This window comes from Argentina anserina, chromosome 6 (genome assembly GCF_933775445.1).
Source record: "Argentina anserina chromosome 6, drPotAnse1.1, whole genome shotgun sequence".
NCBI classification, from domain to species: domain Eukaryota; kingdom Viridiplantae; phylum Streptophyta; class Magnoliopsida; order Rosales; family Rosaceae; genus Argentina; species Argentina anserina.
Genome location: NC_065877.1, coordinates 34,452,042 through 34,467,301, shown reverse-complemented (window position 1 = coordinate 34,467,301; position 15,260 = coordinate 34,452,042). Strand labels below are relative to the sequence as shown.

General features: G+C 40.4%; 2 protein-coding genes across 2 annotated transcripts; one reads left to right on the top strand and one right to left on the bottom strand.

Moving 5' to 3' along the window:
* Positions 1-461: 461 nt before the first annotated feature.
* On the top strand, positions 462-4,493 carry LOC126799360 (uncharacterized). The gene is made up of 4 exons (XM_050526556.1): positions 462-706; positions 1,579-1,814; positions 1,945-2,596; positions 2,738-4,493. The coding sequence occupies exons 2-4, from the start codon at positions 1,581-1,583 to the stop codon at positions 4,372-4,374; spliced, it is 2,523 nt and encodes an 840-aa protein (XP_050382513.1). The 5' UTR covers positions 462-706; positions 1,579-1,580; the 3' UTR covers positions 4,375-4,493.
* Positions 4,494-6,313: 1,820 nt separating this feature from the next.
* LOC126797388 (ketol-acid reductoisomerase, chloroplastic-like) lies at positions 6,314-7,081 on the bottom strand. The gene is made up of 3 exons (XM_050524024.1): positions 6,887-7,081; positions 6,587-6,794; positions 6,314-6,465 (listed from the first exon to the last, which is right to left on the bottom strand). The coding sequence occupies exons 1-3, from the start codon at positions 7,079-7,081 to the stop codon at positions 6,314-6,316; spliced, it is 555 nt and encodes a 184-aa protein (XP_050379981.1).
* Positions 7,082-15,260: the final 8,179 nt, after the last annotated feature.

Sequence of the window (15,260 nt, the reverse complement as noted above, 5' to 3'; positions counted from 1 at the left end):
AGCCGACGTCGTCCTCGTACAACCATGTACTTGGCAAAGACAAAGGAAAATCTTATCCTGCGAGAAACACGCGCGCGTGGGGTTTTAGAAAGGTCCAAGGAAGTAGGGTCTGAGCCACATTAGGAAACTGTTAGGGTTGCGTCAGTAAAACCCAGGTGTCTACATCTTTTTAAGTACTTCCCCCTACATTATAATATTGAGTTACCCAAAAACCATGGAGAGAATCTAGAAAAATAAAAATGTGGAAGAAAATGGGCTATCTTTCACATCTTGAAAAACCCAGAAAAGAAAAGTAATTTATTATATTGGGGTAGAGACTAGAGAGAAATCATTGAAACCAAGGCCATAGGTGAAGCAAAGATGTATTCTTTGATTTTATCTATTTATATATATAAATATTTAGAATAATGGCAGACCACAAGTTGACAAAATTGAAGTCATTTGTAGGAAAGATTTTCTTGTGTTTGGGATGTGGGATCCCTCTATTTTCTCATTAGATTCTGGCCCAGCAGATCTGAAACAAAACTGCTCTTCTCTCTTTCTGGATATTCTTCTGTCTGGGGATAATTAGGCTAAGTTTTCATCTGCAATCTTCAATGGCAGTAGAGAAGTGCCCACTTCCTTGTTTGGCTTGTATTCACTGTTTGTCTTTCTGTTCTGGTTCTCGGACAGCTTAGATAGGAGGATCACCAATTCACCATATGAGGTATATTCTAAATTTTGTGTCTTTATTTAGAATTTGATGCTTCTGTTGGGTTTGATTCTGTCTATCTCTCTGGTTTGTTGGTTGCTCTTTTGATATCTTCAGCCAATACATTAACATTGATTTGGGTAATTGGTCAAGTTTTGATTTCTTTGTTATCTTCTGATGTTGATTAGCCAAGTTTATTCCTTTTTGGGTTTCTCTGTGCCGGTCTGAAGGGACTATCTAGCTGGATGTTCAGTATTGCTTTCAACACCTGTACATTTCTGGAAATTATTTGTTGGTTGAGACTAAATATTGTTCATTTCTGAGAATCATATATGATTTTAGCTGAGTTCATGGTCAAATGAAAAAAATATATATTTACTCTTTTGGTCACAAGATGGACAATAAGTTGCGAATTTGGTAATCTTGAGCTGCAGTAGGGTTTAGATGATATTTTATTCCCTTTTCAGATGTTAGTAAGATTGGTCGAAGATCTACCCAACCCGGACGTATAGTTAATGGTTTTGACTAAAAATGAATGCTTTTTCTAATTTTCTATCAATTGTGCATACGATTAGATAACGAAATTGTCTTCTTCTTTTTTTTGTGGTTTTGAATGAAGATGGTAGTTTCAGTGCACTAATGGAGAGAAAAGGAATGTGGAATCTTGCTGATCTTTGAGCAAAGACTACTGCTTGTTCAGTTAGACAGTTTTCTGTTATTGATTCCACTCAGCATTGATTTTTGGTCTCTTGTTAGACCATATTTTAGGTCTGCTGGTTGTTTTGGTAAAAGATACTGAGTATTCTGTTTCTATCAGTGAATTTTAGAAGTTTAGTACTTCTCTCTACATCTGAACCGATTTGGCAATGTTTTTGGGCCAACTGCAGGAATGGGAACTGAAATACAGTCAAAGATGTATCTACCAGGATATTATACCATACCGACTCTAACTAGCAATGTTGGCCATGGTGGATGGTCCCTACTCCACCAGAACAAAACCTTGAAGAATGGGCAACACCATGACATACTCTCGACGAGGCTAGTTGTTGATGGATTTCATGAATGCAGTAAGGAACAAGTGAAGCAAATGATATTAAAGCATGAATCTATGTTCAAACATCAGGTCTATTTTCTACAAACTTTGTTTTTTTTGTTGGCTCTGAAATCAGAACTTGTCAACATATCTCTAATTTCTGTACCCACAAGATAGTTATCTAATACTTGAACATGTTTATCTGTGATTTTGTTTCCAGCTCAATGAACTTCATCGTCTTTATAAAAGGCAAAAGGACTTGATGGATGAGATAAAAAGCAAAGAGGTGCTCAAACATCAAAAAGCAGCAGCGGCATCACAACTACCTCTTTTTTCATCTGGTTTTCCCTTGGTTGGTTCCGATTATCATAAACCATCTATGTCGACTACTGGTATTAGCAGCCAATCATATTGTATTTCTATTGCAAACACCCAGCCAACCAGTTGTGGCCCCAACCAAAGTGGAGTCAAAAAGCTCCATAGGAGATTGTTCAACCTGGAACTTCCTGCTGATGAATATATCAGCGATGGAGAACCAGAAGGAGTATTATTGGGACCAGCAACCGAAACTTATCCTCATATCAGGAGAAATGAAGCTAAAGTGTTATTTAATCGCTATGCTGAAGCATCTAGCAATAACAGTGGTCCTTTGAGCTCTGGTTTGTATTTAGAGAGAAGCTATATGACCACTCTAAATGAATCCATTCAGGTTGACAAAATGTCTGCCTCAACGAACGTGTACAAAGGTGTCTGGCCTTTTCCAAAGAAGTTTCCAGAGAATCCACAGTTGGGAAAGGATGGAGGAGTTAGTACTCTGCATTTGAAGAATGAAAGCAACCAAAGGGAATGGTTAACAAATGCTCCCAAGGAGGGTAAGAATTTAGTTTTTTGATTTCTTGTTTCTTTTTCATCGAGGACTTGGTTTGTTTCAATCTCTAAAAATGTACCTCATCAGTAGGTTTCTCTGAAGTGTCTGCAGAGTTAATCTAATAGAATATATGGTGTCATTTCAGATCAAACAAAAACTTATTTTGGTGGAAGCTTTGGCCTTCCAGATTCTAAGAAGCCTTGTGAACCATCATATACTGAAGCTAGGAAAGCATGTGAGCCTGCCAAGAGGACAATTTTCGGTATAGAAATATCAGACAGAGATTTAAAGTCATCTGCTGAGGCTTCTAAGTCTTATGCGGCAACCATTTCCGAGTCGCTTCCTACTTGGGCAGGACCTCCTAGCAGCTTGAGCAACAACTGGACATCAGTTCAAGCGAACAGTTTTACCTCCACACGCTCTAATAGGGCTTCAATTATGTTGCAGCAGAAACCTGAAGTTACCATTGAGAGATTGCTTTTAGATTGCAATTCCATATCATCAACTCCAGGTCTGAAAGGTGAACTGTCACACCAGAATGGTGTCTGCTTTCGTACCAAGATTGAGAGCAATGAATTACAAAGTTATAAGCCTCTAATCAGCGTAGGCTTCCCCTATGCAGATGGTTTTACACCAAATGCTGCTCAGTGGCACTATTCGAGTGGAGGTTGCAGGCCGGATGCAAAGCCTTCAACTTATGTGCATGATAATAAATTTGTCCAGAGACTGGGGAACCAAGAAGCCCCACAAGGAAGATTGCATTGGCTTGAATCTGCTTCACTTTGTAAAGGTCCTGTTGCTTCAGCAGTTGACAATGACATTTCTGTTAAAGTTGGGTTTGTTAAAGGCGATGCAATTCATGATCATGCACCACTTATGTGTAGAGAGCAACTCGAAGCACAGAATGACAAAGCTCACGCAGGGCATCAAATAGACTTGAACAGATGTTTAACTGAAGAAGAAACTCCAATAGATGTGCAGGCAGCAGTAATAGTTGCAGGAGATGTCAATGTTGGAGAAGTTTCTGAGGAAAAAAAATGTAAAGAAGAGGCTCATGATGGCCTAATTAGCGTTGCGGCTAAGGCTCTGGTTGCCATCTCATCACAAGCTCATACGATGCAAGAAAATGCTGCACATTGTCTTGACCAAATAAGCTCTTGCCGTGAAGGAGATGTGACTGTCGTTGACAACTCCCTTCTGTGGTTTGCAGAAATAGCTTCTTCAAACGAACAAAATCTTGGACAGACGGATGAAGATTCCTCTCTGAACTCAATGGATTACTTTGAGTACATGACATTAAATATGGCAGAAACCAAGATAGATCATTGCTGCAATGTGGCCCCGGAAAACCCAAAAGAAGAAATGTCATTGTCAAAGCGGCCACAAAGGGGCCAGACGAGGAGAGGGAGGCAAAGGAAGGATTTCCAGAGGGACGTTCTCCCTGGTATTGCTTGTTTGTCAAGAAATGAGGTGACTGACGATCTTCAAACATTTGAAGGGTCAATTAGATCAAGTGGTGGTAGCTGGCAGTCTGGTTTTTCACAGAAAAATGCTGGTAAGCCTAGCGGGGGAAGAGGGAGGAAGCGTTTGGGAACTTGCACACTATCCCCTACTAGTACTGTACAGGGAGGAGTTAGTCAGCCTCAGATGGAGCAGCAGCCTCAATGTGTGTTGCTGCAGGAGCCTGAGGAAAGAAATACGGCAGTGACAGGCTGGGGTAAGAGGACAAGGCGTCCACCGCGGCAGAGATATCCGATTTATAGTCCTGTTTCTCAAAAATAAAGGAGATCATTCATTCAATTAGTGTACTTGTATGATGAATCATATAATAAGTTCATAGAAAAGTGATGCTGAACTGAAAAGTGTAACATTGCTGCAAGACTCAAGAGTGTGATAGAGCTGTTCTGATCGAATAGATTATATTTGAGCACGATTTGGTTATCCATTCTACCTTGAATTTAATTATATTTCGATTGTTATGGGTGTTCTGCAGAACAGGTGATAACAAAATCTCCATACCCTTATATATCAGAGTCGAGTCATTGAGAAATTGACCATGGTATGAACTTTCTTTTTTGGCCAAACAGGATGGAGAAGAAATCAACATCTGACTGACTGGTAAGATATCAATGAAGATGAAAAATTACAGCAGAGGGGAACTAAGCCAATGTCTCATTTTAACTTTTTTTTTTGGTTAATGTCTCATTTTAACTAGACCAAAACTAACCAAAAATTTGCAGCAATGAAGAAATCAACCAATCTAAACTTGACAAGACTTCAGAATTTTTTTTTTTCATCTTTTAGAATCAAGTAATTGGAAGGACCATTTTCTAGGGACTTAAAAACAACTCATCCAGACATCAAACAGTTAAACTTTTACAGTTGGAAACCTTTTCACAGTCGATCATTTTTAATTTTTAATTTTTGGACATATTTCAGATTTTCACAGCTCTCGGAGCGAAGGCGCTTAGAACGTTCTCCATCATACATTGAACAATGAAATGGTCTACAGCGCAAACATTGCTTGGCCAAAAGTCCCATGTGTACAAGCCAAAATCAGGTGTCGAAAAATTTCATGCAGGAAAAATTACGGTCGTCTCCTATGGATTTTTGGTAAAATAGAACCGTTTGGTTCTTGACTTCTTATGGATAGATTGGAGTCATTGGACATTTCCAACTGAAGCCCTTTTATAATTCGCAGCAGTTGAAAAAATTTGTGAACTTTTAGTTTATTATATTTATATATCCTCACACACAAATGAGAAGTGAACTTTCAAATGAGCATTAGTGAACTTGATCGATCACAGTTTATTATATTTATTTTTCCTCACACACACAAATGAGCATACGAGCACTCACACACAAATCAGCATTAGTGAACTTGATCACAGTTTATTATATTTATATATCCTCACCCACTCGCGGAACCAACTATTATTGAATCAAGCTCTTCCTCCAGAACGACTTTCCCGACTCTCTATATATAGATTTGTATCCTGAGTGCAGCACCTCTTCACAACTGTAAGTTGCATTTTTGCCTTAGTTTTTCTCTTCATCGTTCTTCGTATGTTCTTCCTTTATTTCTTACCTTGCTCTGGATATAAGTTCTTGTTATTCTTTAGTTTTTCAATATAATTCTTCCTGAATTTGAAACACACTGCATTGGTTGTTCTTCATGGAATGATCACCTGAGGAGGTTTTAAAAATCTTCGTATCTCCGCCGCGCACTTTCCCCATTGTCTCTCCCTCACTCCTCGATAAACCTCCAACAAGCCAAACTGTTCTTAGACATCCAAAAAACGCCAGCCTAACAGAACTGAAGACTTGGACCGATATTTGTAGGACATAAATCTAACCTGAAAAGAAAAAATAAGGTAACTCTTACTAGGGCCCTTCAAACTAAGCTAACTCTGTTTCATTTTTCCCTGGAAAAAGACAGGAACATAACTCTAAAGCTTCAGATACTGAAATGAAATGGGCCCAAATAATCTCTCTATGTAACTCATGTTACCTTACATATAAACTTTTAGTGTTTTGCTGCTTTTCTATATTTGCCTGAAAATGTAAAGCTTCTCTGTTATGCACTCTGTTAGTGCGTGTTAGTGCAGCATGATTAACTTCATGGAGGAAATCAAGGAAGCACTTGTAGTTAGCTTATATATAAGTTAGTTTGATGTTGTATACATTCATATTGTGATTAAGGAAAATACTTACCTTGTTTCTAATTGGTATCAGAGCATTGCTCTGCTCCTTTCTGGGTTTTTTTGTTTTTCCATTCCTTGCGTGTTTGTGCAAGCTTGCCATCTTCTCTTTCAACATACCGCTGCACAGTTGGAATTTCTCCAAGAATTGCAGCTAGAAGGCTTGACTTGCCTGAGCCAACTTATCCACATATAGCAACCGTTTCACCTGGTCTAACCTCCACATTTATATTTCTCAGTGTAGACTTCAGCAAATGCTCTTCCCATGAAAAATTAGCTGATTTTATACTCACCTGGTCTAACCTCCACATTTATCTCTTTGCCTTGAACATAAAGTCTCCTTACTGATGGGCCCATTCCCTTCGGGCAAACAGTAATTACACTGATATTCTTAGGAAAGTCAAGTCCTACTGACTGCAAATGCCCCAGAAGGAAACCGTGGGAAAGACCTAGTATGCTGTTTGGTTTCATGTGTGAGAATATTTTCTCATAATTATCTGCCTGTGCAGAATCAGAAATCAGTAGCAACACAAGATCACTGCCTGAAACGGTTTCCCATATATCACCCAAAGTCCCACTCTCCTCAGTGAAACCAGCTGCGCGAGCTTCATCAAAAGAACGGGACCCCTTCCTAGCCCAATCTTGACCACAATATCAGACTTTGCTTCAGCTAGAGAATCTCTCAAGTTCTGAGCTTGAGCAGGTCCCTGAGAACCCCAACCGAAAACACCGATCTGCTTAATACCCTGGAAGGGATCCGGCACCGCTGCAAAGCTCCACCGCCGCATCAAGCTCGCCGGTTCGCCGCCGCATCAAGCACGCTGCTCCCCTCCACCAGCACCGCTGCATCCTCTCTGAAGTTTGTTGGATCAGATCTTATTCAACCCAACCAGAGAAGGTATAAAGGAGAAGCTATTGATAATATTTCATCCAGAGATTTGTTGGATCCGAAAATTTTCACCCGACCCGGATTCGACCCGACCCGGTCCAAGATCTGACCCGACCCGATCCGGTTCAAGTTGGTGATATTTGTTGTCAGTGTAGGTTCACCGACAGTGCACGTACACCCTCGACAGTTTTTTTTTCTTCGTTTTCTAATTTTCAATGGGTTCTGGAGACGAAGCTGATGTTCCGAAATTTGAAGTATCTGTCAAGAGTTCCGACAATGGGTCATTTGGAGGAACTAAGCTCAATGAGACCAATTTCCGAAAATGGAAGCGAATTATGGCGGCTCATCTTCAAGGCATGCACAAAATGGGGCATGTCACCGGAGTTACTAAGGCGCCTAGTGCAGATGATATTGTTGCCTACACTAAATGGGACGACGATGACGGCCTTGTGATGTCCGTCTTGTGGAAAGCTATGAATGAAGAAATAGTTGATCTGGTGGAGGCATGTGATACTGCGCAGGCTATATGGCAAACACTTGAAGATTTATACACTAATGACTCTGATTTCATCCAAGTTCATGAGTTAATGTGCACCGCTTTGGCAATACAACAAGATGGGCAACCGGTTGCGCAATATTTCACTAAACTAAAGAATGTCTGGGCTGAAATTGATATGAAACGTCCTTGCATGATCAAGAATCAGGAGGATATTGTTTGGTACCAACGTGAGAAGGAGCTTGAACGAGTTCACCATTTCCTGAAAGGACTTGATGCCAAACATAACAATGCGAAAGGAGAATTACTCCGACAAACCGAACCCCCTAGCCTCATTGCAGCTTTCACATATATCCGGAAGGATGAATCTCATCAAGAGAGTCTTCATCAGACACAAGTTGAAGTTTCCAGCCTTACTGTTCGTGCTCGCTTTCCTGCCTCACCCTTTCAGCGGGTCCCTCCAGCTCCACTTCATCAGCAAGGACCACCACCAGGCTTCGGGAATTAGCCCCGCCCTCCTTGCTCTTATTGTCATAGTACTACCCATGCTCGTGCAACCTGTTGGAAGCTGTATCCACACCTTCGGCCTAAGAAACCGAGTTATCATCCCCCAGCAAAAGCAGCTATTCAAATTTTCCAGGATCCCGATCTCTATGGTGTGGTTGGACATGATCATCATACCGCAGGAGGGGCAGTACCTACCCATCCATAGCTGGTCGTGGCAAAATTGGTATGGCTTTAAATATTTCTACCTTTGTTGGTTTTGATACTTGGATTATTGATTCGGGTGCATCTGATCATATGACTTATGACAAATCTTATTTTACCGTATTGTCTCCTCGACCAGTACCCTATGTTACTAATGCTAATGGTGAGGCATTCCCCGTATTAGGAAAAGGGTCAGTTCGTATTACTCCCACCATAGAACTTCACAATGTGCTATATGTACCTGCTTTATCTCATCATTTGATATCTGTCCCACAATTGAACGCTGATGCTAAGTGTTCTGTGACATTTTTTCCTATGTATGTGATATTTCAGGATCTTCTCACCGGGGAGTTCATTGGTCGGGGGTATCTGAGGGGCAGGTTGTTTCATCTGGATCAGACATATGCGGGGGAGAAACCAGGGGCACAGTCTCGGACCGCTTTAATCTCCACTTCTGACAAGCTAAGTGAAGTTTGGTTATGGCATCATCGCTTAAGGCATCCATATTTTAGTATTATGAAAAAATCCATGCCTACTTTGTTTTTTAGTGTGGATGAGTCTTCCTTACGTTGTGAGACATGTGTTTTAGGAAAGAGTCATCGGTCTACTTATTCTCCTAGTACTTCTAATAAAAGTACTTTTCCTTTTGAATTAATTCATTCTGATGTTTGGGGTCCTTCCAAAGAGTCTACTGTGTCCGGGATGCGGTATTATGTCTCATTTATTGATGATTGCACCCGTCTTTCATGGATTGTTCTCCTCAAAACTAAAAATGAGGTTTTTCCAGCTTTTCAGGCCTTCTATAACAATGTCCAAACACAATATAATACCACGGTTAAAATTCTTCGTTCTGATAATGGGGGGGGGGAATATGTGAATCATGTCTTTCAGGAGTTCTTTACCACACATGGAATTGTTCATCAAACCACGTGTCCTTACACACCTGAGCAAAATGGAGTTTCTGAAAGAAAAAACCGTCATTTACTTGATATGGCTCGGTGTCTTCTTTTTAGTGCCCATATGCCTCCGTCCCTTTGGGGTGATGCTGTCATAACTTCTGCCCACCTTATTAATCGTCTTCCCTCTCGTGTCCTTCAGGGAAAAGTTCCATATGAGGTGTTTGCATCTCATGTCTCCTTACCCTCTTTTCATAATCTTCCTGCTCGTGTTTTCGGTTGTGTTGCTTTTGTCCATCTTTCAAAACACCAGCGGTCTAAGTTGGATGTACGGGCTGTTAAATGTGTCTTTGTTGGGTATGGAGGACATCAGAAAGGATACTGGTGCTACCATCCACATACTAGGAAGTACTATGTCTCTATGGATGTTACTTTCTTTGAGGACATGAGCTATTTTTCCTCTTCCGATACTGCTCTTCAGGGGGAGAATTCGTATTTTGAAGAGCTGTATCATGGGAAGGGGGGGACAAATACACCAGTAGGTATGGTGACAGGTTCAGGCTCAATTGAGATTATCAAAATATCAGCTACACAAGCACCATCCGATAATTCTGGTGTCATTACTCCATAGATTCAGGAACCAGAAGATGATAACACAACTGCCCCTCATGTCTCCGATACTACTATTACACCTGACCAATGCTCTCTTGGTACGGAAGATCACTCATCTGAGGTTAGTCATTCTACTAGGACTAATACTAGTGAGGCTAATAGTCGAGAATATGTCTTACCAAATAGGTCTACTCGGGGTCAGCCAACAAAAAAATATGAACCTACCCTTCAGGCTAAAGCTAAGTATCCTGTGGCAAATTTTATGTCTACCAAAAGATTGTCTAAGTCATATGAATCATTTGTGAATCAAATATCTACTGTATCAGTGCCTAACAAAGTACATGATGCATTGGGAGATCCAAAATGGAGGAAAGCAATGGAGGAAGAAATGGAAGTATTACAAAAGAACAATACTTGGGAGCTTGTATCTCCACCACATGGCAAGAAGACTGTAGGATGTCGTTGGGTGTTTACAGTGAAGCATAATCCAGATGGGTCAGTGAGCTGGTATAAAGCACGCCTAGTAGCAAAGGGGTTCACCCAGACATATGGCATAGACTATGATGAGACATTTGCACCTGTTGCAAAGATAAACACTATTCGGGTATTACTTTCTTGTGCTGCTAACTTAAACTGGCCACTTAGACAGTTTGATGTTAAGAATGCATTCCTCCATGGAGAACTTACAGAAGAAGTGTACATGGATCTTCCACCTGGATATGCGTCCGCTTCTCCAAGTAAATTTGTATGCAGATTGAGAAAGTCTTTGTATGGTCTTAAACAGTCACCTCGTGCTTGGTTTGGAAGATTCTCACAATTCATGAGGAAAATTGGCTACAGACAGAGTAACTCAGACCACACATTATTTCTCAGACATCAACAAGGAAATGTAACAGCCCTAATTATATATGTTGATGATATGGTAGTTACTGGGAATGATACTGTTGAGGTGGATAGATTACAGAAACAGCTAGCCACATAATTTGAGATGAAAGACCTAGGTACACTCAAGTACTTCTTAGGCATTGAGGTTGCCAGAGGAAGTGATAGTATCTATCTGTGTCAGAGAAAGTACATCCTTGATCTACTAACGGAGACCGGTATGCTGGATTGCACTCCCATTGATACTCCTATTGAGCAGAACCATCGGTTAGCAGAATATCCAGATCAAGTGCCTACTGAAAAACCTCGTTATCATAGGCTAGTTGGACGCTTGATTTATTTATCACATACGAGACCAGATGTTGCATATGCAGTAAGTGTAGTGAGTCAGTTCATGCATAATCCCAGTGTAGACCACATGGATGCTGTTGTGAGGATTTTGAGGTACTTGAAGTCAGCACCTGGAAGAGGAGTAATGTTCTCCAATCACAGTAATATCCTTGAGGTTTGTGGCTTCACAGATGCAGACTGGGCTGGAAATATTACAGATCGGAGATCCACATCAGGGTACTTTACCTTTGTTGGGGGTAATCTTGTTACATGGAAGAGTAAAAAACAAAAAGTGGTAGCTCGATCTAGTGCTGAAGCAGAATACAGAGGTATGGCTCAGGGAGTGTGTGAATTATTATGGCTTAAAAATTTGCTACAAGATTTGGGTATTAAGCATGAGTATGCTATGCAGCTATACTGTGATAACAAGGCAGCCATTGATATTTCACATAATCCGGTGCAACATGATCGTACAAAACATGTGGAGGTTGATCGTCACTTTATAAAGGAGAAGCTAGACGCGAAGATCATTAGTTTTCCTTTTGTTCCTACAGAAGAGCAACTTGCCGATATGCTCACAAAATGAGTGTCTAAAAAGGCTTTTTATGACGCACTTAGCAAGTTGGGCATGGTTGATGTATATGCGCCAACTTGAGGGGGAGTGTTAGTGCGTGTTAGTGAGTGTTAGTGAGTGCGTTTAGTGCGTGTTAGTGCAGCATGATTAACTCCATTAACTCCATAAATCACGGGAGTGATTCATGGAGGAAATCAAGGAAGCACTTGTAGTTAGCTTATATATAAGTTAGTTTGATGTTGTATACATTCATATTGTGATTAAGGAAAATACTTACCTTGTTTCTAGTCACTCTGGCACATGGCACTAGTTCTCTTTGTTCTCTTTGTTAGTAGCCATGCATAGTTGTTCTTAACTGTGAGTCTATATATATGCTCTTCTTGAAACCCCAAAATTCAAGGGGAACAAAGTTAATTGTTAGCTAAGGAAACCCAAAGATTTATCTAGAGTAAAATAGAACAGGGGACCTCTTCTGAATCTTTATATTGCTTCATAGCAAGATTAACGATATACAGCTTGGTAGACCAGCATAATATACATAAAATTTCAGTGAAATTCCACTTCAATTAATACTCTCATGATCATTATAGCAGTAGTGGAATGGAGGAGTTTCCAAATTGGAGAAATTCTGTAATGGCATTGCACAAATGCATTTTCTCTCTCATCACCATTTTAGGCCTTTGCCTCCAACTGAAGTTCACAAATGCATCTCCATTTGTGCTGGACCACAGAAGTACCATACTGATGAGGCTATTTATTATTGACATATCCTCCTACTGTGGATCATTTGGTGTCATGATACTCCAAACCGATCACAACAACACAGACTTCGGAGAGTTGATGAATAGGATAAGCATCTTGCTCGGAACTCTTGCTTCTGTTTTAGAGCTGCTCATCCCGTTTCCGCCTTTCGGATGGCTCACACTCTTCTTCTGGATCATCTGTTTCGTTACCCTTGCGATCAAGTCATACCAGACCTTAAAAAAACTATGTGCATCTCTTGTTGTAACCTTGAGTGAATTCCAAGTAGTGAAGCTGATAGCAATGAAAGCCCGCCTGATGGGAAGTAGTGCAGTTACCGGTCTTAGTTGCGCTTATGAGAAATTGAAGGATTTGATCAAGAGGAGTTGCAATTCGACAGAGCAGGAAACGCAAGGAACATAGCAAGAAGCTACCAAGTGTAAAACTGTAATTTCTATTTCTACTGTTACCACGTAAAATTACTGCAACGAATTCAGTCATTCGATTTGGAGAATACATGCCGTTTGTTATGTTTTGTAATGACTATATAAACTTATTAAGCATATACATTAAATTAGGAATTGTGCAGGATATATACACTTTGAATATTATTCAGTTATGAGGGTCTCAGTATCAATATTACAAACAATTTCTGGTCCAGTGTGGAGGATGGTGGTGATCCCATCATCCCAGTAGGAATTTAAAACAGAAAGTACAGATACAGGGTAGTCCCTCCTTTGCTAATCTGAGAAACAGCAGATACCAATTACAGGGCAATTCCTCCTTTGGCAAATGTGGGCAGATCTTCTTTGGCAAATGTGGGCAGACTCTCTTGGTCAATTAGTGACCGACTGACCGTAGGAAAACTACAATATTGTAAACAAACACTTGTTTAGATGTAGGGTACATGTTTACATCGTATTATTTACATTTCGTGAATAATTTTGTTGGTAATAGTTTAAGAAACTGCTCATCCTTGGCTTCTAAGATGATAAATACCCCTAAATAGAAAAACAGAAAGACAACAGTATAGAAAACAAAGACATAATCAGACGAAATGCATTAAGGTACGCAGAGGCCGGTTAGAGACGGCAAAGACAAAAATTGTGACGGTCTCTCCTCTTTCCTATCGGGATTGAAATGCATTGCTTGTAAACTTGAAATGCCTCGCACTTCGATTCCCAATATTCCATCAAGTTGGGAAGCTAAAGAAGGAAGGGTGAGACTGAGGCACCTCCGCACCCTCGAAAGGCATAAAGCCGAGGAATGGAGGACAGAGGAATCGCTATCTCTCACCGTTTACAAGTGTTAGTAATATAGACGTGCATGTTTCCTTTCTCTGCAGCTTATATCAAATATTGCTTCATTTGCATGCTCTTCGATCGACCTCTTGTGGTTGCTTTCTAATATATAATTTCCTAGCTTATATCTACTACGTATTCTGCTGAGGAATTCTTTCTTTGTTAGAGAGTCAACCTTTCATTGATATCAGGCTGTTCAATTCAAGCCGAGAGCTGCCTGATCATAGCCAAGCGCCGCGTTCCTTATCTCTATTATGTCTAAATTGCATTCAGACTGTAGATGCTGTTTTGGGACTTAAAATCTCATGAGATTCGCTCATTTCCTCTGTCGATATCATATAATGTTGTTGGCATTTTCACGTACTACTCAAAACTCCCAGAGGCCAGAACACTATTTTGATTTCTCGATCAACCTCTATTCTCTCTTTCTATTGCTCATAGTTGTCGATTTTTCATCATATGACGTCTCGGTGGGCAGCAACGCTGGCTTTCTCGGAGGACAATGGTGACTGGTGAGGTTGGTTTTAACTTGTTAATGAGTTTGGGGAGTAGAGAAAGATTTATTTTACCCTTGTGGGAAGGATGTTGCCGCCTCGTGGGACCTGGCTTCTATACAATTTGTACACCAGCTGCCAATATCCTCTTCTTGATTTACCAAAATTCAACAGTATTGATTAAAGAAACCCCTGTTTTAAACCATCATCTTTTTTTTATATCCTCGACTAATTAACACACCGTACCTTTAGACAACCCACTTTGTTTTATTTTTCTAAGAATGCGGTGCTTCTTCTAATTTAATTGACATAGATAAAGAACAGAGTTCTAACTTAGTTAATTTTCTCTGTCATAGCACCAACACAAGGACGGAGGCTGCTCTTCCTGGATATTCTATAGTGAAATTGCATACATGCATAATTTCTCTCATCGGGGTCTTTGGCTTCTGCCTCCAACTCAAGTTTCCAACTGCCTCTCCATATTCGACGGTCCAAGGCACTCAGCTTATGAACGTATTCATCATTGTGACATGCATTTATGGCCTGTCTTTGTTTTTGATGGCAGTCCCGCTAGCTGATCACATTAATGCAGATATGGAAGATATGATGATCAAAATCAGTCTCTTACTTGGAAGTTTGTCCCTTATTATAGAGCTGCTCGTCCTTCTTTTACCTTTCGGACTGACCCTACTCTTCTTCTGGTGCATCTGCCTTGTATGGTTTGTGAGCGACTCTTACCTGTCCCTGAAAACACTATTTCATAATGCACTTGCACCTGTTTTTCGAGTATTTGGAGAAGTGAAACAGAAGCTGATTGATTTGAACCGTCGCTTAATGGATAGCAATGCAATTGCAGCAGTTGCTCGTGCCTCTAAGAAATTGAAAGACCTGGTCATCAGGAACAACGGGCGCGAGACAGAGCATGAATCCCAGAACCACACCACTGAGATACCAGTTTGATTTCTATATCTGCCACCTTTGATACATCAGATAGAATGAAAGATATGAACATGTCACTCTGCTAGAACAAGTTTGTAATAAATT

Excerpts from the sequence above, each read along its gene's own strand:
- LOC126799360 (XM_050526556.1), top strand. The coding sequence starts at position 1,581 with ATGGGAACTGAAATACAGTCAAAGATGTATCTACCAGGATATTATACC. Across the intron at positions 1,815-1,944 it reads AATCTATGTTCAAACATCAG|CTCAATGAACTTCATCGTCT; the intron begins GTCTATTTTCTA and ends TTTTGTTTCCAG. Across the intron at positions 2,597-2,737 it reads AACAAATGCTCCCAAGGAGG|ATCAAACAAAAACTTATTTT; the intron begins GTAAGAATTTAG and ends GTGTCATTTCAG.
- LOC126797388 (XM_050524024.1), bottom strand. The coding sequence starts at position 7,081 with ATGCGGCGGTGGAGCTTTGCAGCGGTGCCGGATCCCTTCCAGGGTATT. Across the intron at positions 6,795-6,886 it reads TGATGAAGCTCGCGCAGCTG|GCAGATAATTATGAGAAAAT; the intron begins GTTTCACTGAGG and ends GATTCTGCACAG. Across the intron at positions 6,466-6,586 it reads AAATGTGGAGGTTAGACCAG|GCAAGTCAAGCCTTCTAGCT; the intron begins GTGAGTATAAAA and ends AAGTTGGCTCAG.